Consider the following 26729-nt stretch of genomic DNA (forward strand, 5'->3'; position numbering starts at 1 on the left):
TTATTGGAATATATTTGCTTTACACTCTTGTATCAGTTTTTGAGGTACACCAAAGTGAATCAGCTGTATTTATACATATATCCCCTCGCCCCCATGACTCCCTCCACCCCTCCCTGTCCTGGCTCTCTAAAGCATTACCAGTCATCAAGTTGATCTCCCTTTGTTATACAGCAACTTCCCACTAGCTATCTATTTTACATTTGGTAGTATATCTATGTCTATGCTACTCTCTCACTTCATCCCAGCTTCCCCTTCACCCCCCACCCCAGCCCTGTGTCCTCAAGTCCATTCTCTACATCTGTATCTCCACTCTTGCCCTGTCACTGGGTTCATCAGTGTCATTTCTTCAGATCCATATATATGAGTTAGCATATGATATTTCTTTTTCTCTTTCTGGCTTACTTTGCTCTGTATGACAGTCTTTAGGTCTATCCACCTCATTACATATAGTTCAATTTCATTCCTCCTTATGGCTGAGTAATATTCCATTGTATATGTTTGCCACATCTTCTTTATCCATTCATCTGTCGATGGGCATTTAGGTTGTTTCCATGTCCTGGCTATTGTAAATAGTGCTGCAATGAGCATTATGGTACATGTTTCTTTTCGGATTATGGTTTTCTCTGGGTATATGCCCAGTAGTGGGATTACTGGGTCATATGGTAGTTCCATTTTTAGTTTTTTAAGGAACCTCCAAACTGTTTTCCATAGTGGCTGTACCAGCTTACATTCCCACCAACAGTGCAGGAGAGTTCCCTTTTCTCCACACCCTCTCCAACATTTATTGTTTCTAGACTTTTTGATGATGGCCATTCTGACTGGTGTGAGGTGATACCTCATTGTGGCTTTGACTTGCATTTCTCTAATGATTAGTGATGTTGAGCATCTTTTCATGTGTTTGTTAGCCATCTGCATGTCTTCTTTGGAGAACTGTCTATTTAGGTCTTCCTTCCATTTGTGAATTGGGTTATTTGCTTTTTTGGTATTAAGCTGCATGAGCTGCTTATATATTTTGGAGATTAATCCTTTGTCCGTTACTTCATTGGAAAGTATTTTCTCCCATTCTGAGGGTTGTCTTCTTGTCTTGCTTATGGTTTCTTTCACTGTGCAAAAGCTTTTAAGTTTCATGAGGTCCCATTTGTTTATTCTTGGTTTTATTTCCATTATTCTAGGAGGTGGGTCCAAAAGGATCTTGCTTTGATGTATGTCATAGAGTGTTCTGCCTATGTTTTCCTCTAGGAGTTGTATAATGTCTGGCCTTAGATTTAGGTCTTTAATCCATTTTGAGTTTATTTTTGTGTATGGTGTTAGGAAGTGTTCTAACTTCATTCTTTTACATGTAGCTGTCCAATTTTCCCAGCACCACTTATTGAAGAGGCTGTCTTTTTTCCATTGTATATTCGTGCCTCTTTTGTCAAAGATAAGCTGCCCATATGTGCTTTGGTTTACCTCTGAGTTCTCTATTCTGTTCCATTGATCTACCTTTCTGTTTTTGTGCCAGTACCATACTGTCTTGATCACTGTGGCCTTGTAGTATAGATTGAAGTCAGGAAGCCTAATTCCACCAACTCCATCTTTCCTTCTCAAGATTGCTTTGGCTGTTTGGGGTCTTTTGCGTTTCCATACAAATCGTAAGGTTTCTTGTTCTAGTTCTGTGAAAAATGCCATTGGTCATTTGATAGGGATTGCATTGAATCTGTAAATTGCTTTGGGTAAGATAGTCGTTTTCAGAACATTGATTCTTCCAATCCAAGAACATGGTATGTCTCTCCATCTGTTTGTATCGTCTTTGATTTCTTTCATCAGTGTCTTCTAGTTTTCTGCATACAGGTCTTTTGCCTCCTTAGGCAGGTTTATTCCTAGGTATTTTATTCTTTTGGTTGCAATGGTAAATGGGAGAGTTTCCTTAATTTCTCTTTCTGCTCTTCCATTGTTAGTGTATAGGAATGCAAGAGATTCCTGTGCATTGATTTTGTATCCTGCTACTTTATTAAATTCATCGATTACTGCTAGTAGTTTTCTGGTAGGGTCTTTAGGGTTTTCTATGTATAATATCATGTCATCTGCAAAGAGTGACAATTTTACTTCTTCTTTTCCAATTTGGATTCCTTTTATTTCATTTTCTTCTCTGATTGCTGTGGCTAAAACTTCCAAAACTATGTTGAATAATAATGGTGAGAGTGGGCACCCTTGTCTTGTTCCTGTCCTTAGAGGGAATTCTTTCAGTTTTTCACCATTTAGAATGATGTTGGCTGTTGGTTTGTCATTTATAGCTTTTATTATGTTGAGGGTAATTTCCTTCTATGCCCATTTGCTGGAGAGTTTTATCATAAATGGATGTTGAATTTTGTCAAAAGCTTTTTCTGTGTCTATTGAGATAATCATATGGTTTTTATCCTTCAATTTGTTAATATGGTGTATCACATTGATTGATTTGCATATATTGAAGAATCCTTGCATTCCAGGGATAAACCCCACTTGGTCATGGTGTATGATCTTTTGAATGTGCTGTTGGATTCTGTTAGCTAGTAATTTGTTGAGGATTTTTGCACCTATATTCATCAGTGATATTGGCCTGTAATTCTTTTTTTGTGACACCTTTGCCTGGTTTTGGTATGAGGATGATGGTGGCCTCGTAGAATGAGTTTGGGAGTGTTCCTCCTTCTGCTATATTTTGGAAGAGTTTGAGAAGGATAGGTGTTAGCTCTTCTCTAAATGTTTGATAGAATATGCCCGTGAAGCCACCTGGCCCTGGGCTTTTGTTTGTTGGGAATCACAGTCTCAATTTCTGTACTTATGATTGGTCTATTAATATTTTCTATTTCTTCCTGGTTTAGTCTTGGAGGATTGTACTTTTCTAAGAATTTATCCATTTCTTCCAGGTTATGCAATTTATTGGCATATAGTTGCTTGTAGTAGTCTCTCAAGATCTTTTGTATTTCTGTGGTGTCAGTTGTTACTTCTCCCTTTTCATTTCTAATTCTGTTGATTTGCATCTTCTCCCTTTTTTTCCTGATGAGTCTGGCTAATGGTTTATCAATTTTATCTTCTCAAAGAACCAGCTTTTAGTTTTATTGATCTTTGCTATTGTTTCCTTCATTTCTTTTTCATTTATTTCTGATCTGATCTTTATGATTTCTTTCCTTCTCACTTTGGGGTTTTTTGTTCTTCTTTCTCTAATTGTTTCAGGTGTAAGGTTAGGTTGTTTATTCAATATTTTTCTTGTTTCTTGAGGTAGGATTGTATTGCTATAAACTTCCCTCTTAGAACTGCTTTTGCTTTGTCCCATAGGTTTTGGGTTGTTGTGTTTTCATTGTCATTTGTTTCTAGGTATTTTTTGATTTCCTCTTTGATTTCTTTAGTGATTTCTTGGTTGTTTAATAGCGTATTGTTTAGTCTCCATGTGTTTGTATTTTTTTACAGTTTTTTTCAGGTAATTGATATCTAGTCTCATGGTGTTGTGTTCAGAGAAAATGCTTGATGTGAATTCAATTTTTTTGAATTTACCAAGGCTTGATTTGTGACCCAAGAGGTGATCTATCCTGGAGAATGTTCCATGTGCACTTGAGAAGAAAGGGTATTCTGTAGTTTTTGGATGGAATGTCCTATAAATATCAATTAAGTCAAGATGGTCTAATGTGTCATTTAAAGCTTGTGTGTCCTTATTTATTTTGTTTGGATGATCTGTCCATTGATGTAAGTGGGGTGTTAAAGTCTCCTACTATTACTGTATTACTGTCGATCCGCTTTTATGGCTGTTAGCATTTGCCTTATGTATTGAGGTGCTCCTATGTTGGGTGCAGAGATATTTACAATTGTTATATCTTCTTCTTGGGTTGATCCCTTGATCATTATGTAGTGTCCTTCCTTGTCTCTTGTAATAGTCTTTACTTTAAAGTCTAATTTGTCTGATATGAGTATTGCTACTCCAGCTTTCTTTTGACTTCCATTTGCATGGAATATCTTTTTCCATCCCCGTACTTTCAGTCTATTTGTGTCCCTTGGTCTGAAGTGGGTTTCTTGTAGACAGCATATAGAAGGGTCTTGTTTTTGTATCCATTCAGCCAGTCTGTGTCTTTTGGTTGGAGTATTTAATCCATTTACATTTAAGGTGATTATTGACATGTATGTTCCTATTACCATTTTGTTAATTGCTTTGGGTTTGTTTTTGTCGGTATTTTCTTTCTCTTGTGTTTCCTACTTAGAAAAGTTCCTTTAGCAATTGTTGTTAAGGCTGGTTTGGTGGTGCTGAATTCTCTTAACTTTTGCTTGTCTGGAAAGCTTTTGATTTCTCCATCCAATCTGAATGAGATTCTTGCTGGGTAGAGTATTCTTAGCTGTAGGTTTTTCTCTCTCAGGACTTTCAGTATATCCTGCCACTCCCTTCTGGCCTGCAGAGTTTCTGCAGAAAGACTGGCTGTTATCCTTATGGGTTTTCCCTTATATGTTATTTGTTCCTTTTCTCTTGCAGCTTTTAATATTTTTTCTTTGTGTTTAATTTTCATTAGTTTGATTAATATGTGCCTTGGTGTATTTTTCCTTGGGTTTATTCTGTATGGGACTCTCTGCACTTGTTGGACTTGATTATTTCCTTTTCCATGTTGGGGTAGTTTTCCACTATAACCTCTTGAAATATTTTCTCAGACCCTTTCTTTTTTTCTTCTTCTTCTGGGATGCCTATGATTTGAATGTTGGTGCACTTAATGTTGTCACCAAGGTCTCTGAGACTGTCTTCCATTCTTTTTATTCTTTTTTCTTTTTCCTGCCCTGTGGCAGTTATTTCCCCTATTCTATCTTCCAACTCACTTATTCGTTCTTCTGCCTCAGTTATTCTCTGTTTATAGCATCTAGAGTATTTTTAATTTCGGTTATTTTGTTATCTATTACTGTCGGTTTGCTCTTTAGTTCTTCTGAGTCCTTATTAACTGTTTCTTGTATTTTCTTTATTTTGTTATTGAGATTTTGGATCATCTGTACTATCATTACTCTGAATTCCTTTTCAGGCAATTTTCCTATTTCCTCATCATTTATTTGGTCTTGTGTATTTTTACGTTGTTCCTTCATCTGTGACATATTTTTTTGTTGTCTCATTTTCCCCCCACTTTGGATGGGCGGGATTGTGTTCCTGTCCCACTGGGTGTTTGGCCTGAGGTTTCAAGCACTGGAGTTTGTAGGCTGTTGAGTATAGCTGGGTCTTGGTGTTGAGGTGAGAACCTCTGGGAGACCTCACTCTGAAGAACATTCCCTAGGAACTGGGTTTCCCTGTTAGTCCAATGTTTTGGACTTAGTGCTTTTATCTGAGGAGCTCGGGCCTGACCCTGGGCTTGTGAATCAAGATCCCACAAGCTGTGTGGAGCAGCGAAAATGAAAAAAAAAAAAAAAAAAAAAAAGAAGAATAGCAGAACAATAGCAAGATAAAAAATATGATAATAGGAAACTAACAGATGTGTTAGAAAAAATTTTAAAAAAAAGATGGAGCAACAACTGGAAAGTAAAACAACTGCAATAGCCTAAGTGAGGAGGTGGGAAGAAAAAAAAAGAAAAAGGAAAAAGGGAAAAAAAAAAGAGCTAGAAAAGGTGTTGGCTGTGGGTACGGGGCTTAGACAAGGGCTGGGGTGGGCAGGGGGTGGGCAGGGGGAGGTTAGGCAATGGGCAGGGCCTCTAATGTGCTTTTGAATTTGGTTTGCTAATCTTTTGTTGAGGATTTTTGCATTTATTTTCATTAGGGATATTGGCCTACAATTTTCTTTTCTTGTAATGTCCTCATCTGGCTTTGTTTTCAGGGTAATGCTGGCCTTATAAAATGAGTCTAAAAGTCTTTCCCTCTTTTATTTTTGAAAGAATTTGAGAAGGATTGGTATTAATTCTTCTTTAAATGCTTTGAAGAATTCACCAGTAAAGCTATTTGGACACAGACTTTTGTTTATTGGGTGGTTGTGATTATCCCTGCTTTCTTTTGGTTTCCATTTGCATAGAATTTTTCGGCATTTTGAAGCAACATATCTCAATGGTTAGGTACACAGACATTGGATGCATGTTTGAGTCCCAGCTCTGTGAACTTGGGCAAGTTACTTACCTCTCTAAGCCACAGTTTCCTCATTTGGAAATGGAGGGTAAAAATATTCCTGCCTGAGAGGAGTGTTGAGAAGGATAAATGAAATTAAGCATTTAAAATATTTACCACATGCCAGATATGTAGTTAACACTTGATAAGTATTAACAATGGTGGTTATTTTTCTTAACAGTCTTAGGCCACTCCAGATTTGAGTTAGAATTAATATTCTAGCATTCCTGCCGTTCTTTGGCTTTCAATATCCGGTAAAGAATGTTGACACTGGAGCCAAACTGCTGTGCCATCTATCAGTTGTGTGACCTTGGGCAAGTTACTCAACTTTTTGTACAGTTTCCTTATCTGTAGAAGGAGAATAATAATAGTATCTACTTCATGATGCTGCTGAGGTTAAATGAGTTAATATTTGTTAAGTGCTAAGAACAGTGCCTGCCACATAGTAAGTGCTATGCAAACATTTGTCAGGTAAATAAGAATGACTTTCCTCTGTGTTGTGTTTGGCTGTTTTTGTTTCTGGAGTCATAAGATCCCATCCTTTCCTGCATTCATCCCAGCAGGTAGAAAACTCACTCAGTGCCTGCAGCAGTTAGGTGTTAGATCAACATCTTAAAAGAATCTGGACCTTTATGTGCATTAGAATGTCATCTCTGTGAAAGGTGATGGTGCCCAAAAATAGGGTAGGTGGATGTCTTCCTGGAGTGATACATGAGCAAACTTTTCCTTGGTACCAGAAAAGCAGACTCAGTGTCCTATCAGCCCGAGTCTCTCTTATTGTTTGTACTTCTGATTTTCTCGTCCACTGCAAGTGGCATGTTTTTTCTGACTTAACTGGCCTCTCCTGACTGAGCAAAGAGCCTTGAGTTCATGTGTGATTAATGTGAAGTTGACACATTCTTGTCTGTCTTAACCTCTGTGACTAAATTAAGAAGTGGAGGATTCATTTGTAAGCCCTGGGAATTAAAGCCAATTTGGCATGTTGGGAAGACAAAAAAACAAGTGTTGGGAAGGATTGATCAGCCAGTGTCCTCTGTTGCTAATCAATATTGCTTTTACTCATAACTGTGAGTTCCAGTAGCACTTCTCTGACACTTGGCAGACCCACCCGGTTTCCTAAAGACCTGGACATTTGTTATCTTTGGATTCATTTGGGGGAACCTTTTTTCCCCCGAAAGATCTCAGCTCACACAAATCTTTTTGAGAGCCTCTGATTCTTGCCAAGCTAAAAGTGATGACCTTGGAAACACAACACAGGAACTCCTTAAATGAAAATTACATTGGATTGCTTGGGGGAAGGTCAAAGTCATCCTTGATGTGCATGCCTTCTAAAATCTAAATCTAAACCTAAAATATAATCTGAAACCTAAATCTAAAATCTAAAATGTGCACACCTTCAGCACTTTGTGAAGGCATGCCCATGAAAGGAAGCACCTGTGTGTTGATGGAGGGATGCCTTTTCTCCTGGGGCTGCCCTCTCGGGACCACTCAATTCATTTCAATCAGTCTTGTAGTCACCTTGGAAAACATACCTTTCTAGAGGGCCCGGACAAGATAAAGCAGACTCTGGCTAGTGACAGATCTCCAAGCTCCTCATGGTTTCCCCTGGCAGCCAGACCTTTGACTCTGAAATACCCAGATGATGCAACCTTGTTTTTTGCGTTTCCTCAAATGCCCTAAAGTGAGGAAAAAGGCTGATACCCTTGTATCCTTGCTGATAGCTTTCCTGTCAGCATGACTCATGGAGGAATGGCAGCAACCAGAACCTCCAGCCTGTTAGGAAAAGGAAGCTTCTCGGAGGGAAAACGGGGGTGGGATCCAAACACTAACGCCCAGGAGTTTGTTTGATTCTGCATCTTCATTTCAGGTTTTCTTTGCCCCCCTCTGTTGATAAACGGTCCTTTTGGGGGACAAGCTCCTCTCTAGGTAATATGCTAGTTCTGTTCTCCTGAGACCACAGCTTCCCAGCTCTAGGCTGGCGAGGCCTTCTAGAAATCAGTGGAACTTCTCTAGTTGTGGCTATTGCTTTCCTTTCTCCTTTCCTCCAACTAGAATAACAAGATGTGATATTAATTTTATCTTGGCTTTGGGAGTTCACTGACAACTGTTCTGAACTTTGTGATATCTTAAAATTGGCAGATGACATGGGAGATTTGTAGGTGAAACCACAAGTGTCTCTGTAATCCTAGAGAGACAGCCTCTAAATCGCAAATGACGCTGGTTTGTTCTAGTGAGAAAGAAACGGGACATCCATTGTGTGGTTAGAGCTTATAGCTCACTTAGGAGTTTGGTGGCATTATTTAGCCTAGGCCATTGAGAAATGTCCCCAGTCATCTCCATTCATGGTCAATAATTGCATACACTTAGGGGCAGTCACCTAATTCAATACATGCAGATCAATATATTGTTCCCAGTGCTAATTTAGCAAGGGCTGCTTCTGGTTGTTTACATTATATGGCTTTTACTTAAAAATCTGAGATTGCAGGGGAGGGAGGCACATTTACTAGCATAGGTGGTATTAAAAAGCCCTATGTGGGGCCCAGAATAAAGTCTACTTCCAGCGGGTGGGGACAGTCACGAGGTTTACAGGCCAAGATGGCAAAAGTGAACTTCTTGTCCTACTCTAATTTCAGGACACATGAAGGGTGCTACATGAGTGTGCATCTCTGTCTCACACACGCAGCCTGAGCATCTCAAACTCCTCCGTCTCAGGCCACAGAAAAAAGAATTGTGCACATTTCTTTTTACTTAGCTCCCCGTGATACTTTACAGAAAAAAACATTCTGAGTCTTACACTATTTAAAGGAGAATGTTCCATTTTCAAAAAGGGGTTTCCCCTTTATAGAACAGGAATTGTTTATTCTCATTAGATTGGATTTTTTTTAAATTTATTTACTTATTTATTGGCTGCGTTGGGTCTTCATTGCTGTGCACGGGCTTTTTCTAGTTGCAGTGAGCGGGGACTACTCTTCATTGTGGTGCGTGGGCTTCTCATTGCCGTGGATTCTCTTGCTGTAGAGCACGGGCTCTAGCTCCGAGGGCTTCAGTAGTTGCAGCACGTGGGCTCAGTAGTTGTGGCACACAGGCTTAGTTACTCTGCAGCATGTGGGATCTTCCTGGACCAGGGATCGAACCCGTGTCCCCTGCATTGGCAGGTGGATTCTTAACCACTGTGCTACTAGGGAAGCCCAGGTTGGATGTTCTGTTTGCTCTCATAACCCAGCTAACATCAAATGGTGAGAACGACAATCCTTAGTCACATCAGTGACAAGGGTCCTAAAACCCTTGAATAGCAATTGCAGTGGCCTCTATCATTACCCATGTAAGTGGGGGGTGTGGGAGGTGAGGGGGTAGGGGTTTTTTATAGGGCGGGGCACTAGCATTTATTAAGTATGTTATGTGACAGGGTCTCTGCTGAACGCATCACATATATTTTCTCGTTCCATACTTAAAGCAGTCTCACAAGGCAAGATTTGTTATCCCCATTTCATAGAAGAGGAGAGACACCAAGGCTTAGATTATTAGCAAGAGTCACAAAGCTGATAAGAGGTCAAAGCTGTGTGTCTGCATACTCACTGGGCTCCGTGGTCTCTTGCAGGGCAGTTTAAGACTGCAGAATGCCAATCCTGTTGCATAGAAGCTTCTTGCATTCTGCCAAGGCTCTGCATGACCATATCCTCTTTCTGTTGTGGGAGGAAAGAGTCTTTGACACCTGCAGAGCCAGCACTGTTGCTGGCCCACTGCCTGATTATAAGCCACACACAATTTTCTCAGGCTTTTCTCGAAATGGGGTGTGTTTAATAAAGAGCCTTGTACCCAGTGGGCTCACAAAGATTTGTTGAAAAAGGAAGTCATTTGCTAGAGCTGATAACACCATTCCTCTGAAAAGAGCATACTTTGAGCAAGATCAGTCATGATGGGAGCCCTACTCAGATGCACTTACTCTTCCAAACAAACCTCATTAAGGAGTCGTGTTGTTGGGTATTTTATCCCATGTTGCCCAAAGAGGAAACTTTTCTGAATTAGTCTGGCCAGGTAGTGGTAAGCATTTCTGAGATATTTTCCCCTCTCAGTGGGGTCTAGGGAGCTGTCCATTCCTTTGTTTTCTATCATGGACCAGTGAGTCCCCCAGCAGAATGCCGTCAGGACTCAGCTTCTAGGCAGGACTATGCCGTCCCTTTAAAGACCTCTCTGAATACAGCCCTGTGTACTTTGTAGTCACATGTCAGAGGGCAGGTTTGGTCCTTCAATGAGAGCAAGTCACCATCGTATTGAGATAAGACTATCTCCCATTATCGTAATTTTGAACCAAATTCTACCTTCCCTTTCATCTCAGTCATAAATTTGGGCAAACTGATCATAATGGTACTGTTATTTCAGCCATATAAATCCGGCTGATTAACATGAAGAATGAGATTACCGTTCCTCAAGCTGTGCTTTTTCATCCTTGGATATAAACACAGTTTTGAAAGCAATAATCCAGTACAACCTGAATCAATTGACAGGTCTCTCCCTTCCTACACCCATCGGAGTGAGTGAGATAAAAGAACAGATAAAGGAAGAAAAAGGAGGGGAAGAAAGAATGACAGAAATGTTTATTGAGACTGAAATGGAACATTGTTCTCTTTTATGAGTTAACAGCACAGTGTGTTAAGAGGCTGGTTACAAACTCACTCCAAAATAAGGATGACCTGCAGTTCACGAACAGCTCTGCCAACTCTAGTGCCTCAAATCAGAGCAGCCTGCCAAGGGGGTAGAACCATTCAGCTCAAGAGAAATTACTGATTCAACTGTATTTATATTTACTTCCTATAAACAACACCAATATTTGCATTTTAAAATTCACATTGAATCAGGTCCATATTTTATGTTTACATGACCATTCAGTATCATTCTCTTGTAGATTTCAGGTGCAAGTGGTCAATATTGAGCTTTTCTTTTTTTTTTTTTTTTTACTATCCCATGATCTTTGACACAGTTTCTGGTTTCTTATATAAAAAGGAAAGGCTTAAACTGGCTACGCAATACTGCAGAAACAGGACTATTTTGGATCTTGGTGTAAATACAAGTTTACGTGAAGCATTATTTACAAGATGAGAGCCAAGCACAGACTTCAATACACTGTCTTCACAAATGAGCAGAAGAATGACAGGCAATGGAGTCTAATGAGCAGGGGCCAAGATTACTAGACTACTAGTTAGTTAGAACAATCTTCCCTGGAGGAGACAAGTTTCACACAATGGAAGAATTTCCCTGAACCACTGATACCTATGTCTCATGTCATGAGGTTTATTTACTGTGCAAGAATCCAGGGTAGGGACAGTGCTTTTCTGGCCAATGTGGCTTGTTCAACCCATCAAACCTGTATTAAAATACAACTTAGCTGGTAGCTTGCCACTGTTGTTTGGGCCTGATGGGAAAGGGCAAAGTACTGTCATTTTAAGTGGGTATAATTGACCCTGGAAGAATTTTAGTTGGATAATATAATTATTATATTAAATACATCCAGTTGGATAAACACACATCCAGCCTTGTATGAGTGACACCTTTGTATATAGTCTTAAATAGAGCTGATATGGATTCCCTCCCAGCAGTAGAATCTGGAAGTTGTAAATGAGTGGCTGTGCCATCTCGGAGTATCACCAGAATACATCTCTGCTTTGGGGCTGACACACAGACATGAAACGATCAAACAACATGGTTTCTCGTTCTAGTGCTGATGAAAGAGTTCTGATTAAGCCCCAAAGCAGATCTGGATTGAAATCATAGTTATTATTCAAGTACAAGGAGAGATTTTTATTTCACATTGACAGTTCAATTCTGATCTATGTCTGGCAAATTATATGAAAATAATAAATATATACATATTTATATATATATATCTAGCTCTATACTGGACACTGGGTTAAATAGTTACCAGGGTCCCAATACAGTACATTGGAAAAAAGAACCCTTCTCTCTTCTCCCCAAACCTCACACCCATCTTAAAACTGTTATTGCAGAACTGTGCTGGTTTGTTTTCTTTCAAAGTAGTTTCTTTGAAATTGGCTGGAGATGAGTTCAAAATGGACAATTTGGCACATTAACTTGCGGGTGGGGGGTGATGTTTAGATGCATTATAATCTATAAAAATGTGAGAGGTCAAAGGAAATCCATGGCAATAGAAAGCCTGAGTAAAAATGTGTAGTCAATGACAGAATACTTTTTTAAATACCCAAAACACTGGTCTGTGCATGAGAAAGCAGTTTCTCTTTCACATCTATTACCTAATTAAAAGTTACTACTTTAAATACTTTCCAATTCTGTCTCTCATAGTATTTAAAAATTCCAGATAATACAGCTTTCCTTTTAATCAATTTCCTCTCATCTTAACCCACCCCCAAATCCCAGAACCCAGAAAGCAAAGGCTGTGACTCCAAGTATAGAAAATAATCCGGAGGTCTGTATATCAAATCAAATGTACAGTTGGCCGTTAATGTTTTCTTTTCCTTATTTAATGTTTGAATGTGCTAAGAGATGACATGTCCTGGAGAGGTCCTTCACCACTCCCAGTCTTCCAAAGCCAGGGGCCCTAGAACTGTGAGGTCTGGGTGAACGAGATGGTGTCGGACTTGTCGACGGCAAAGCCTCCATTGACGTAGGACTTCTTGGTGTCTAAGTCTTCATTGTCGAGTGTTGTGGATTCCAAGGCAAAGGGGTTCACGATGTTGACCTCAGATGAAACATCCATCTGCTCCAGCTCCTTCTTAGAGAGCTTCTCCACGATGCCGGTCCCAAACGCATCGCCGAGGACGTTCACCATGGTCCTGAACCGGTCCCTGGGGAGGACAGAGGGGGATTCAGACAGGAGGCCCGGATTTCATTTTCCTTCAAGTTGGAGATGGGAAAGGGCCCGAGGAATTCAGTTACCAATTAAGCAAAGCACAAAGTGCCGTCCCCAGGGCTGGCTGACCAGAGGCTCCCCACTTCACAGCCTGGGCCAGAGGTGGTTTGTAAAGGCACAGAACGAGCACACAGGCTTCCCTGGGTCCCCGTCAGTCACAGTGAATCTCCTGAATCCAGCACCGAGCTCCTGAATTCCCTCCTCTCCTCCCAAAGAAATGTGAACACAGTCTTCACAAATATTTTGCGGGAGGTGAGGAAGGGTCAGGATTCATTAGTTTTGTTTTTGTTTTTTTTTCTACTTATGTAGTGTTTTACTTCTCAAAGTACCATGGAACACACACACACACACACACCAAAAAAGTTGAGACGTTTACCAAGGTTACAAAATGAGGATTCATTAGTCTTTCACCCAACCTCTGTCCTTGTGGGCACTTCTGAGCTTTCGTTTGGCTAAGGTGACTGAACATAACTGTTTTGTGAGTAGCATATATGCCAAGTGGTCCTGTGTGTTTGTGTGTCCCCAGTGTGCTCCTTTCTCTCCCACACAAGGTCATGCCATGAGCAAGCCAGCAGCAGGGACACCACTGGGCACAGGTCAGGAAGCCCAGGCCGGCCTGGGCGTGGCTTGCTCCTCGTGGCACCCTCAGCCAGTGTAAGCTCCAAGACAGCCTGGAGGAGCGGCTGGCGGCTGGGAGACGAGGAGGTGGAGGCAGCATCCTGGATGCTGGAGCACTGTTGCTAGGAACTGTGTACGTGAATATCCTACAGGACAGAAAAGGCCAGCAGTGCTTACACACGTCCATTCTGGGTGCCCTTCTGCTATTTAGAATATGAATTGAACTAGACCCTGGTATGGACTAACTAGTGTCTTTTTGACCCATGGATCAGGTCAGGGCTTTGACGTCTCTGGGTGTCTTGGAAGTGAGGGTCACTGGTGTTCCAGGAAGAACCAGGGAAAGGAGAGAAGGGCAAACACACCATCACCACTAAAAAGAAAAATCGAAGCACTTGCCTTAATGGTAGGGTATTTAAAAGAAAGGTGCTACCTCAGTTGGGCCTTGAAGAACCAGCTAGCTGAGGGGAAGCCCTAGCAGCTTCCCAAGTGAAGAAGCTTCTGCCTTCTGGGACGTGACTGTACCTTCCAAGCCACATGGCGTGCTTCTGCTTCCCTTTCTACCATTTCAGCTGCTACTTGCAAGCTATTGGGCTGGCCAAAAAGTTCATTCGGGATCTTGCAGAAACCCAAACGAACTTTTTGGCCAGCCCAATACATCGCACTGTACTCCCCAGTAAGCCTGGCTGGTTCTGAGTGAAGGCTCCATACGGAGCACACTCTCCACCCATGGCCAGGGGACAGAGTCAGACCCAGATGCTGGAAGACCATCGCACAGAGTGGGTATCAAGGTTAAAGCCGGAAACCAGGCTGATTCTAACTTTAACTCTGGGGGTCACAAAAGGCATGTTCTTACCCAGAGGTTCTGCTATGTTCCTTAGGTGTGTGTATGTGTGTGTGTCTGTTGTATTGTGTGTATGTGAGTGAGAGAGAGAGAGAATGAACTGTTGGTTCAGGACTGAATGGTCCAATTCATTCTAATCATAACAATTAAACTTGCTGTTAACTGAGCATATACTGCCGGCCAGACACTGTTCTGGACACTGCTCTCCCATGAGCTGAGTCATGAACTAGACGGAATCTTTCCCATCTCACAGGTGATGCGGCTGGCCCCCAGAGAGGTTACGGAACTTGGTCAGGGTCCAATAGCCAGTACGACACTGAACCGGGGTTCAAATCCAGATTAGCCTTATCTCGAAGCCTGTGCCTGTGCCTCTGCCCTGATGGTGCTGGTGGTCTCGGGAAGGTGGGCTCACGCTCAACCAGGTGGTTCTGAAGCTCGGATGCCGACTCAGGGCTGGGACAGACGAGGTGGCCTGTGGGGTTTGGAATGTCTGGGGCCTTGCCCGGCTTCTTCACCTTATTATTTTATGTTTATCTCATCCCACACCCAGCTCCTAACCTTGAGCATTACCAGGTATAATGAGCTAATGGAGATCACTGGCTTTATAAAATCATTGCTTGAAGTTACGAGGAGTTAATTTTTAAGCACGCTATCAGATGGCTTGGTCAGAAGGAAGTTAAAGCAGCAACAGATGGCTCATTAGGCAATCTGAAGAGAGAATGATGACAGACTGCAGATTCTACATGGCTGGGAAGCCCGCCTTCCCATCCGGCAGAGGCAGCACGTTTATTCCAACTTACAGGAACCAGTCGACAGCAATGATCAGGGTGACGTCCTCAGTGGGCAGGCCCACTGCACTCAGCACGATCACCATGGTCACCAGGCCAGCCTGGGGCACACCGGCAGCTCCGATGCTGGCAGCTGTGGCTGTGACACTGTAGACAAGACACACCAGCACGAAAGGAGTTAGATACCCATCTCTCCCTTCAAGGCCCCTAGTCCTACACGGTTAGCCCCGTTGGCTATTACTTCTGTGTCCCCATATTGGCCAGTCAGAATCCGTTCTCTGCTGAGCACCAGCTCCGCCTCCTTAGAGAGCTGTGGGAGGCTGAGGGGAGTACGACCTTTTTCCAGGGGGAGATAGCGGCACATCATTCTAATGCGAGGAAGTGGACAGGAGCCAGTGGCACACAAAACGTGAGCTGGAGAGAGATCTAAGAGGAAGGCAAGAGTTTACCAACCGAGGTGTTAATGGAGGGCTTTATCCGCCCATCCGTGCATCCATCCATCCTAAACAAGTGCCAAGTGCCTCTCCGCCTGCTTTCTTCCCCCCTTCCTCCATCTACTCACCCACGCAATCATTTACTGAGCATCTAACGTGTGCCAGGAATTGACATGGCCTTAAAAGATGATGGAGGGATGGGGGCGGGGTGGATGGGCAAGGGTATTCCAGGTGAAGGCACAGGAATGAGGCACTGGCCAAGCGGGTTTCATGCACTTTCTTTACATCACAGGTCCCTTGACCTCTCTGGGGACGGCCCTTTAGGGCACGGAGTTGAGAAGTAACTATGACTCCTGTCCAAGGTACAAGGGTTTATTCCTGACTGCCCCTTGCTGCCCGTGGATGCACTCTGCACAAAAGGAAGGGCGATCTGGAATCCAGCTGAGGCAGCCAAATGAACCTCACTACCATGTACTTAAAAGGATCCCTCTCGGGTGGATCAAATGTGGCACTAGGGATTTTTCTCTTGGAAATGTACAGATTTTCATCAGCAACATCTTCCTTATTTAAATCTGAGCATCTGGAGAAAACAAAGGCTTGCCTTGCCCTGAAATGCCCCTGGATTTGAATGAGTTGAGGGGACCCACCACATTCTCCCGATACACATTCCCATCCTTGGGGCAAGGATGCCACTGGGTTGAAAGCTGAAGATGGAGACACTGTCCGTTTAAACTAGCAGAATCCCTGATTCTATCCACAAATCCATATTCTGTGGGCTCAAAAAGCCTCAGAGTTCTCACCAAGCTGATCCCACTGCTCACTCATCTGCCTAGTGATGTGTCACAGATGGTGTCTGAGGGCACAAACACAGGCCGGAGTTCTCTGACGAGTGTGGTTTCCTTCAGTGGCTGTGACCACCAACTTACAGTAAATTAGAGATTTCTAGGGCTGTCCCAATTGCTCTAAAAACTTCAGGCTTGTATAATCCTTTAGATCTGTTTTGACTTAAGTAGTCTTTGGAAAACCTAAGCTTATGTCAATGCTGGTTGAAAACACTTAAACTGAATGTGCCAGTGGGTTTTGTCAGAAGTATTTGTGTCCATACCCATTGATCCCTCTTGGAAGCCTCAACACACCACGGTTAACCACGGCCCTACGGCTGGAGGCTGGGTTCAAAACTCAACATCCATTTAGTCAAAGAAAACTCTGCCCGTGAGCCTTGACCTTGCTGATTAAACTTCAGCTATTTGCCTGGTTTTGGTCTGAAACTTGGAACTATAAATCTTCAGAGGAGGGTAAAAATATAAAGATATACTGTTTCTGCTTCAATACACCCTACTTTGACTTTAGAGGGTTTTCACAGAAGAAAACACAATCATCATTGGTAGAAAGTTCTTTCTGAGCATTGAGATCTAGTTTTAGGTCAGGCCATTTAACTCAGCTCTCCATACAGGTTGGGGACTGGGTCATGAACTAGAGTCAGCACAGGTTTTAGAGGCAGCCAGACCCAGCTTTGCCGTTTTATCAACAGCGTGTCCTTAGGCAAGTTGCTTCTCTGAATCTCAATTTCTTGCCTGTAAGACAGGGAGAATATGTCTACTTTGCAGGGCTGCTAAGATTAGATGAGGTAATGTATGTAAGGCATCAAGTATAGCACCTGGATACAGTAGACGCTTAAAACTGATGCCATTTTGTTTCTTCAGCAGCTGTTATGACGACTACTGCTGCTAGTATTACCATCAATATTCTCACAAAAACAACTACTATTACTAGTACTGGTACTTTTTTCCTCTAAGCTCTTTCTAGGCCCCAAATCCCATGATCATTTTTTTTTTTTAATAAATTTATTTGTTGGCTGTGTTGGGTCTTCACTGCTGCACACGGGCTTTCTCTAGTTGGGCTTTCTCTAGTTGGGCTTTCTCTAGTTACGGAGAGTGGGGGCTCCTCTTCGTTGTGCTGCACGGGTTCCTCACTGCCGTGGCTTCTCTTGTTGCGGAGCATGAGCTCTAGGCGCGTGGGCTTCAGTAGTTGCGGCACATGGGTGCTAAAGCACAGGCTCAATAGTTGTGGCGCACGGGCTTCGTTACTCCGCAGCATGTGGGATCTTCCTGGAACAGGGATCGAACCCGTGTCCCCTGCATTGGCAGGTGGATTCTTAACCACTGCGCCACCTAGGAAGCCCCCCATGATCATCTTTTGTTATAAGAAAATTTATCCCATTTCCAATCCGTTGTCACCTGTGACAGATGAATGTGATGATAAAACCATGAAAGGCTACCTTTTGGGTGGATGGTGCCTATGCTTCTTTGATGTCCAGTCTAAAAGGACCACAGAAAGAGAGAAACTATGGGTCCAAAGATCTCTGTAACCATCAACCACAGGAGCCACAACTGTAATTTGTAAAATTAAAAAAAAAATAATGCTTATTATTTCATTCTCTCCCAGGTAGAGCCAGAGGATTTTTTAAGTCAACGATTCCTCTGGGCCTCACACTTGTTATTTGCTCTGGGCCAGCAGTTATCAGCAAGTCTGATTTAGGAGTACACCAGAGCGCGGGACTCTGCTCAATGTTATGTAACAACTAAATGGGAAAAGAATAGGAAAAAGAATAGCTACACGGACATGTACGACGGAATCGCTTTGCTGTACACCTGAAACTATCACAACATTGTTAATCAACTATACTCCAATGTAAAATAAAAAGTTAAAAAAATAAAACAGAATACACCGGAGCAGGGAGAGAGGTTTTTCATGTGAATTGAGTATTTGGTCTCTGGGCCCAAAGTTTATTCCTCTAGCAGTGAGGTTAAAAAAAAACAAAAAAAGGGTTAGAAAGACCTAGGAAACTTATGACTGAAGCAGAGGGAGGGAATTCATCCTCAAAATGGCCAATCCCCAAAAGAACTGGGACCTCATACAACCGCTCCTTGGAAGTGAGTTCAGCGCAGACTGGGTTCCACGGGCCGGGGTGAGAGAGGTGGGAAAAGGCACTTAGAGAAGTAAAAGTAACAACTGCTGGAACCACAGTGGGTGTGGAACTTTCTCAGGCATGATTCAGGGTTTCGGTTTTAACATACTCGCTGCTATTCAAACTACAGAACTTTACCCACGCTCCTTGGGCTCCGGCTTCCTCAGCCACTAATACTTTTTACAGATCACGAGGCACTGGCATGGTTTCCCAGCTGATGTGCCAAATGGTCTAGTTTGCACTTGTCTTCAGTTAATTTCAAGCAAACTGCAATAAATACTTTATGATTTAGGGTTAGGAAGATTTAAAAATGTACCACATTAGAACACTGTAAGAACTTAATTTATGCCTGGGATTTCTGCCTATGTCAAGTGCTGAGGACGCAAGAGTGAATTAGCTCTGAGAGGTTCGAATTCAACTACGCGTAGGCCTAGGGACCCGGTTTAGTCCAAAACTTCCACTCTAAACTGAAGTCTCAGGATTAACTGTAATCCCAACCCATCACTTCAAAGCAGCACTGTCCAGCAGAATTTTCCACTACGGTGACACCTATTTCTACAGTGATAGAACCTTCTCTGTCTGCTCTGTCCAATTTGTGTGTGTGGCTGATGGCTACCAGAGTGAACAGAGCTGTTCCAGAGAAACATCTCTGGCAAAATTCACTAATGACATTTTCACCATCTCCTTGAGCAGACAATTTCAGTCTTCATTTGAATAGAATTCTCTGCCAGATTTGACTCTGTTGACCGTTTCATCCTTGAAAATCTCGCTTCTCTGGGTTTCCAAGACACCATGGTTTCATGGCTCTCCTACTACCTTTCTGTTCCTTCTCATTCTCCTCTTGGGTTCTCCCCTTTCTGCCTGCCTCTAATATCAGGATTGTCTAGGGCTCAGTCCTTAGTCTCTTTCTCTTCTCTACAAACTCTCTCTACGTAACGTCATCCATTCCCAACATTTACTGAGCGCTCAGAATGTAGGCACCATTCTAAGCATTTTTATAGGCATCTTCTGACTTAATTATCACTATTCGCATAAAATGTAGCTATTATTACTATACTCATTTTACAGGTGAGAAAACAGAAGCTTAGACTAACTTGGCCAAGGTCACACCTAATCACGGTGAAGCTGAGAGGCAAACACACATAACCGACTCACGACCCACATGCTTGATGAGCACCGTCAAGCTGATGACTCTGACTTCTGTAGCCGCACTTGCGGCCACACTTCTCACTGCGTATTTCCACCTGGATGTCTTAAAGCATTTCAAATTCAGTGTGCCGAAAAGTGTAATCTCTTTGTCTTCCCACCTATTCTTGCTTCTCTTACACTAGCCCCTGTTCTGGTAAGCACCAGCCACCAATCCAGAACCATCCACCAATCCTGGGGGTCATCCTAGCCGTCCTCTGTCCCTCACTCTGAATCCAGCAGATGCCTCTTGAATTCATTAGCTCTTCCCATCCCTGTGTCAGTACCTTAATGTAGGCCTTTGCATACCTTACCTGCAATAGTCTCCTAACTGGTCTTCCAGCTTATGGTTCCTGCCCCCATCCGGGCCACCCACCTTATTGCCAGTTACCCCTCTAAAATGCAGATCTGTCCATAATGTGAAAGACTGTCCATGAACTCCTCACACAAAGCCTTCCACGATAGGATCCCTGCCTCCTTATTCCCCTGTGTTCTCGACATTGTACTCTTTACGCCAGCCATACCAAATAATCTGTACTCTGTAACCAGGTCATAGTTACATCAAGACCCCATTAACGCTATTCCTTTATCCAAAATGCTTTTAGCTTCCTTCCTTCTACTAAATTCTTATTCCCCTTCTAAGACTTAGCTAAACATTCCCTTCTTCCAGGGAGCCTTTCTTTGCCTTCCCAGGTAGAGCCGACACTTCCTTCTTTGGTACCCTCTGTGCCCCTCATTCAAACCTCTATTATAGCCTTTACCATACCACTCAGCACTCATTTAGATATCTGTACACCCTACCTATCTACTGGGACCTCCTTGAAAGCAGGAACTGGCCCTTATTCAACCTTGAGTCCTTGGTACCTGCTCCTAGTGGGTGCACTGGACTGAGAACACAGGGATGCCTTTGGCTATCCAGATATGAAGCAGTCTTACATACCACGATCCCACTACTTGTAATATAGTCGTGCTTGACCTCGGGAAGGGACTTTGTTGACCGAGAAAATCAATCTATCACCGGACCATCCTTGCTCTCCCTGCGCAGACGATTTTCACTTGAGGCAATTCCAGTAAGAGATGAAAACGAGCACGACTGCATGGCCCACCTGATAGTGATGATCTGCCCGATGCTCAAGTCAAAGTCATTCAGCTGCGCGATAAACACCGCGGCCACTGCTTCGTAGAGCGCGGTGCCATCCATGTTGATTGTAGCACCAACGGGTAGCACAAATCTAGTGATCCTCTTGTCCACCCGGTTCTTCTCCTCGGCACAGCGGAAAGTGACAGGCAGTGTTGCTGAACTGTGTGATGACAAAGAGAAAGGCACTAATGGTCTAGGGAGCTGGTCCTCAGTCCCTGCCTGAAGAGACCCCTCTGTTCTAAAAACTGAACCGAGACCTCAAAGCATGATGTCATTTTTGCCAGGTCCAGGAATCCGAAGGCACAGTGCTTGCCACTGCCCCCAGCTACACCATGACCCCTTCCTGGGCTGCAGGCCCTGCAGAGAGGGCAGGAGATATGCCATAGGGTGAGGGAATATGTGTAAGGACGTGGGTAGAGACTATGGGAGGTCATTTCCAAAATTAAAGGCAGCTACAAAACCCACGAGCTGCAGCCAGTGCTTCATCAGGCGAGGTGAGATTGATAAGGCTTGGCTCACAGACGTCTTCTAGACACCCCTCTTCTGTTTACCTGGAGGAGATCATGAGAGCTGTCAGGAGAGCCTGGGCCATTCCCATGGCAAATCGGAAAGGGTTCTTTCGTACAACTATGAAATATATCAGTGGGAGAATTACAATGGAGTGGATTGCAAGCCTGTAAACAGGAGAGAGGAACAGGTTCATAGATGATGTCAGCTCTTCATACTACTTTTTTTCAAACAACGTTTTTACTCATGATCTATCATTCAACTTTCATAATGACCCAATGAGAAAATGAGAAAGAGAACAGGAAGATATATCTCCAGCGCACATGTGGGGAAGAAGAGATCAGCAAATCAAATCTTTTCAAAATCCATGGCTAAGCCAGTAGCTAAGCCCACATTTTAGAGCTCACAGAACAAGTTATGTCACACTGCCCAGCCCTGCTCTTCCTGCTATACGTGCTAACATGCTTTCACTTCTTTCTGCTGTTGAATTCTTATTCCTCCCCTAAGACTCAAAGAAACCTCCCCCCCTCCTCCAGGAAGCCTTCCCTCACCTTCCCAGGTCGAGTTGACCTTTCCCTCCTTGATGACTCTGTGGCCAACAGTATTATAGCCCTTATCACAGCACTCAGCCTGGACCACGCCACTATATAGCTGGACAGCACCCACCATCTAAGAGAGGAGTCAGGGTGCAGTAAGGAGGAAGTAATCCCTGCCCTTCCACAGTCATACTTCAGGACTCAGCCTCTTTTGTTTGTCATTCCTACCTTCCAAACTATTCCTTGTTTCACAGGTTACAGAAACCAGGGGGCTTAAGAAATCAGACTGATTCAGCAGATGCCATGTAAGTGGCAACTTAGTTTACAGATCAGTTATGTGAAGCTGAAATAATAAGAAATGGTCATTGAAAATACAGATCTTGGCTTAAACCTAGGAGAAACTGACTTTTAGTTTTCTGTTAGAAACCTACATAGGTTGGTAGAGCAGAAACCAGCAGAACCCCGTTATGAAATAGCTCAGCATAATAAACCTCAGCCACACCATGGTCTGGACACAGCCCCTGGCCTCCAGTTAGGTGGATGGTCCCAGCGCCATTACTCATGGGGCCCTGGGGTTCCACTCTGGCCTCCTTCTCCACGGACCAGCGGGGCTGTGCTTCCCGTAAACACAGACTAAGAACCAAATGTTGTGCCATGGCAACTCTCTCGTGCAACTGAGTTCCAATAGGTGAGCTGATGGCTCCAGTTGGGTGTTTGGGGGCACTGACCTGTGGGAGTCAAACGGATGACGTTCAGTCATTCCCTTGGTCCATATTGTTAGCACATGTGACGTATCCTGCCCCCGGGTAGGTCTGGGGGTACCATTCACACCCTATCCCACCACATCTCCCCCTCCAGGAACCAATACATGGGCTCTAATAAATAGGCACGCAACCTGTCTCCTGTGCTCTCCTGCTCTGCACAATTCCGACCCACCTGAAGATTCTCCTAGCACACTCTCTTATGACGCAGGGTGGGACAGCGCTTACCAGTCCCACCCACAGGGCTGGAACCAACCAGCCACCCCACTCCTACTCGCTCCAGTCTGACTTCATGTAGGCCCTGCCTGATTTCTGTCAGGGTCACGGTACATGGGGCCTGTTCTTACTTGTTTGGTTGGTTTACATCCTTGAAGAAGTGAAGGCCAGGAGGGGGCCGAGGGAGGCTACCAGTGGGTTTTTCTCTCCTTTTAAGAAATGATTTAACACAACTAATCATGGCAGTGATAAAGCATGGTCCAGGCTGTTCTGCCAAGATCTGGAAATTAGCACAGTGTGATCCACCTCCAGTTCAGCTGTTAACGGGCAGCCCTCCTCCCCCTGCTCTCTTATCTCTGAACCCCATCTTTCCCTGCATGCAGGAGAGAAGCCAGTTTTAACCAACTGAAACCCAGGCTCTCAGCAGCCATCCATTGGCTCAAATGAGTTTTCTGTTTCGTTTCTTGAGTCTGACGTACCCACTCAGGACGGTGGCCATGTAAAGGCCCAGCTTGCGGAATATCTCCCAGTCTTCAACTTCTATGATCTTCCCAGCAATCAGGAACAAAATGCCAAGAGGCATGTAGCTAGAAAGTAAGCAAAGAAAGACCCACTTCTGTCATCAAGTATCTTCTCAGGGTGGGAATGCTGGGGAAGAAATGAGCCAGGGCACACACCTGGGCTTGGCGTGTGCACTCAGCTAGGAGGAGCACAGAGTACACAGTGAAGCTAAGGTCTCGCTTTCAGCCCTGCTGGACCACACTGGCGCCGGGTTTCAGTGCCCCTGTGCACCTACGCTACCATAAGGGGCACACGTGGTTAGAAGTTGTGGTTAAACTGGTACATACCCCATGCCTCGCTCCTGGTACACATACACCCTGCTGACTATCAGATTTCTCTTTAGCCTGACTCTCCAAATATGGCCACGAGGCTCTCTCTAGACGTGGTCACCTTATTCCCAGGAAACAAGATGGTACCAGCAACAGAGCAATAGAATTAGTCATGCAAGTGGTCGTAGTAGCTCTGTTTGTGGAGCTGTCATCACATGCTTTGTGTTGGGTTACGTATTCCACGTGCATCATCTCACTTAATGTACTTCTCCCAACTCTAGGGGTAGACTTTATTATCCTTTCTAACAGGAGGATGAAGCTGAGGTTCAGCAGGATTAAGCGACTGAACTAAACCCTTTATGTCACTGTCAATGTCTATACTTTTGTCTTTTAAATTAATTAATTAATTATTGACTGTGTTGGGTCTTTGTTGCTGTGCGTGGGCTTTCTCTAGTTGTGGCTAGTGGGGGTTACTCCTCATTGCAGTGCACTGGGCTTCTCATTGCCGTGGCTTCTCTTGTTGTGGAGGGCAGCCTCAGTAGTTGTGGCACAGGGGCTTAGCTGCTCTGTGGCACGTGGGATCTTCCTGGACCAGGGATTGAACCCGTGTCTCCTGCACTGGCAGGCAGATTCTTAACCGCTGTGCCACCAGGGAAGTCCCTCAACGTCTATACTTTGAACCAACTTGCTATGAGATAAGCGGGGCAGCGGTCTCCAAGGAAAGGTGGATTTTTGGCATCTCCAGGGACAGGGCAGATACTCAGGTGGTGCTGTGGCTATGCTCACCAATGGCGGCTTTCATTTGGATGCGTTAGGGCCCATGTTGTACCAATTGTAAATATTCTGAATATCACTTCTGCATGGGGCCTAGTAAGGAAAGCACCTTGTGTTGTGCTGTGCAGGAAATGCCTTCAAAACGCTCCTTTAAGAGTTATTTCTGACATAAATGCTGGTTGGTTGCAAGATGATCAAGGGATTTGGTAGAAAAGACAGTGGCTAATATCTAGACTTTTGTTAGCGAACTAAGTCCTAAGTAATAGGTGGAATTATTTAATACTCCAGTGTCTTGATATTCGCCCTCTCTAGGATGAGGTCAATTGAGAAACGTAAACCTCTTCATTCTAGTTTTGAAGGGTCAGTCGTCAGGGGAAGTGAGATGGCAGTAACCGGCGTCTGCTCACCACATAATGATTTGCACGATTTTCATGGTTGCATCACTCAGAGCACTGAAGAAATCCACCAGAATCTGTCCCCTTTCTCCCATTTTTCCAATGACAATTCCAAAGACGAGGCAAAAGACAATCAAGCCCAGGACATTTATGCCGTCTGAATACATGCCTACGACTTTGTATTCCTTTGTTTTGTTCTGTGGATCAAAACCAAGAAAATATATTGATGCGTGATTATAATTTTGTTAGAACACACAGGTCCTGAAACAGGAAGATATGATAGCCAAACAAACTAGTGATCTAGCAACAACTGTGGATCAACAACTTTGGGAAATATAATTTAAAAAAACGCAAACACCTACGCATGTGTCAAATTTTACTGCCCCCACCCTCTGCCATTGAAGTTTAAAGTGTTTCTCCCTCTCTCTCTTTCAACAAATCCATATTTGAATATTTCTTTTGAAGATTTTTTATTCTGGGGTGTTTTAAATTTTTAATGAGAACTTTAGAATCAAGGCACTTTTCAGGGTTATTTTAACTACTAGTTACATTTGGAGTCTGAATAAAAAAAGATATGAATTAATAATGCAGGAAGCTCAAAATATTTACCAATGTGGACATTTTTAGGACTCTTCACTATCTGTTTTTTCCTGATGATGAACACACAGGAACATTCTTTACTGCCTCTAATCTTGGATGACCAATAGGGTTTTAGAGATATAAAAATTCACCAGATATTTAACACTATGAACCATTTCTTCATTTTATCCTGGGTAAGACTAGCATGAAATATACTGTGAGATAACTCAATCTGAGTTGTGCAGCATGAGATTTACTGAGAGATAACGTATTCTGAGTGGTGCAAACCAGGTTTATAAAGAATTATGTGGACGAGCCACTGGGGTACCAATTATTTCTTATGATCTGACATGATCAAACACATTCATCGAGCAGTTAGTGTGTTAACTCCACTGGCTACAGCATAAGGTCTTCAAATGCAGCAGGATAGACAAGACTGCGAGAAACATGAGCCAATGATAGCAAGATGGTGTGTAATTCACTGCAGAGCCAAGCTATGAGTTACAGGCATCATGTGGAGACTGGGGACGTGAATGAGGGCTGTGAGGTTAGGGAAAGCTAGGCCTGAGCAGTAGGCAGCCAGGAGATGAAAGCACAGTCCTGAAAAATGGTAAGGAGAGGCCAAAGTCATCATGTACCAGGTCTGTACCCTGCTTGGATAAGTCCTACTCATCCTCTATGGCCCCCAAACTCATTTAACTCTCCCCGTTGAATGCCCCAGAGCACCCCATTCTTCCCTGTTGTAACAGTCATCACGCTTCGCATGAGGGCATCTGTCACATCTGTCTTTTCTCTATTGTAATCCTGATGCCCAGCAGGGCTTGGCTTATGGAGGGTGTTCAGAAAATCTTTATGGAACCATATCAGGAAGCAGGAATAGGAACTAATTGAGAAGGTGGATTTGGATAGAATAGATTGGGCTCAACGAGAAATGAGCTGGGAAGCCAGGGAGGAGCCAGGTCGTGGAGGGCTTTCTGTAGGAAGAAAGAAGGAGCTAACTGTGGCCTATTTAACTTGAACTCTTAAGTCTACTGAATATTTCTTTTTTTCCTTAAATCTTTCCTTCCTGTGTGAAGGCAGAGTACATTCAGGAGAAATGTACAGCACTACAAACGTACTACTTCAGGCCCACACGATCTAACCGCCAACGCTGAAAGCCCCAAAGGTCTCAAAGTCTGTTGATTTCATCAATAAGTTTACGGCAAACTC

At 43.4% G+C, this 26729-nt stretch overlaps 1 protein-coding gene across 1 annotated transcript in view; it reads right to left on the reverse strand.

The window, feature by feature from the left end:
* Window positions 1–10650: 10650 nt before the first annotated feature.
* SLC1A1 (solute carrier family 1 member 1) overlaps window positions 10651–26729 on the reverse strand; it is an 80227-nt gene continuing 64148 nt past the window's right edge. Inside the window, exons 7-12 of the mRNA XM_057721333.1 lie at window positions 24954–25138; window positions 23422–23529; window positions 21474–21596; window positions 20888–21082; window positions 15207–15341; window positions 10651–12882 (exon numbers count right to left, since the gene is read on the reverse strand). Of these exons, the coding sequence (XP_057577316.1) occupies window positions 12636–12882; window positions 15207–15341; window positions 20888–21082; window positions 21474–21596; window positions 23422–23529; window positions 24954–25138 (993 nt within the window). The 3' untranslated portion in view covers window positions 10651–12635. The remainder of the gene's footprint in view (window positions 12883–15206; window positions 15342–20887; window positions 21083–21473; window positions 21597–23421; window positions 23530–24953; window positions 25139–26729) is intronic.

This window comes from Hippopotamus amphibius, chromosome 2, assembly GCF_030028045.1.
Source record: "Hippopotamus amphibius kiboko isolate mHipAmp2 chromosome 2, mHipAmp2.hap2, whole genome shotgun sequence".
NCBI classification, from domain to species: Eukaryota; Metazoa; Chordata; class Mammalia; order Artiodactyla; family Hippopotamidae; genus Hippopotamus; species Hippopotamus amphibius.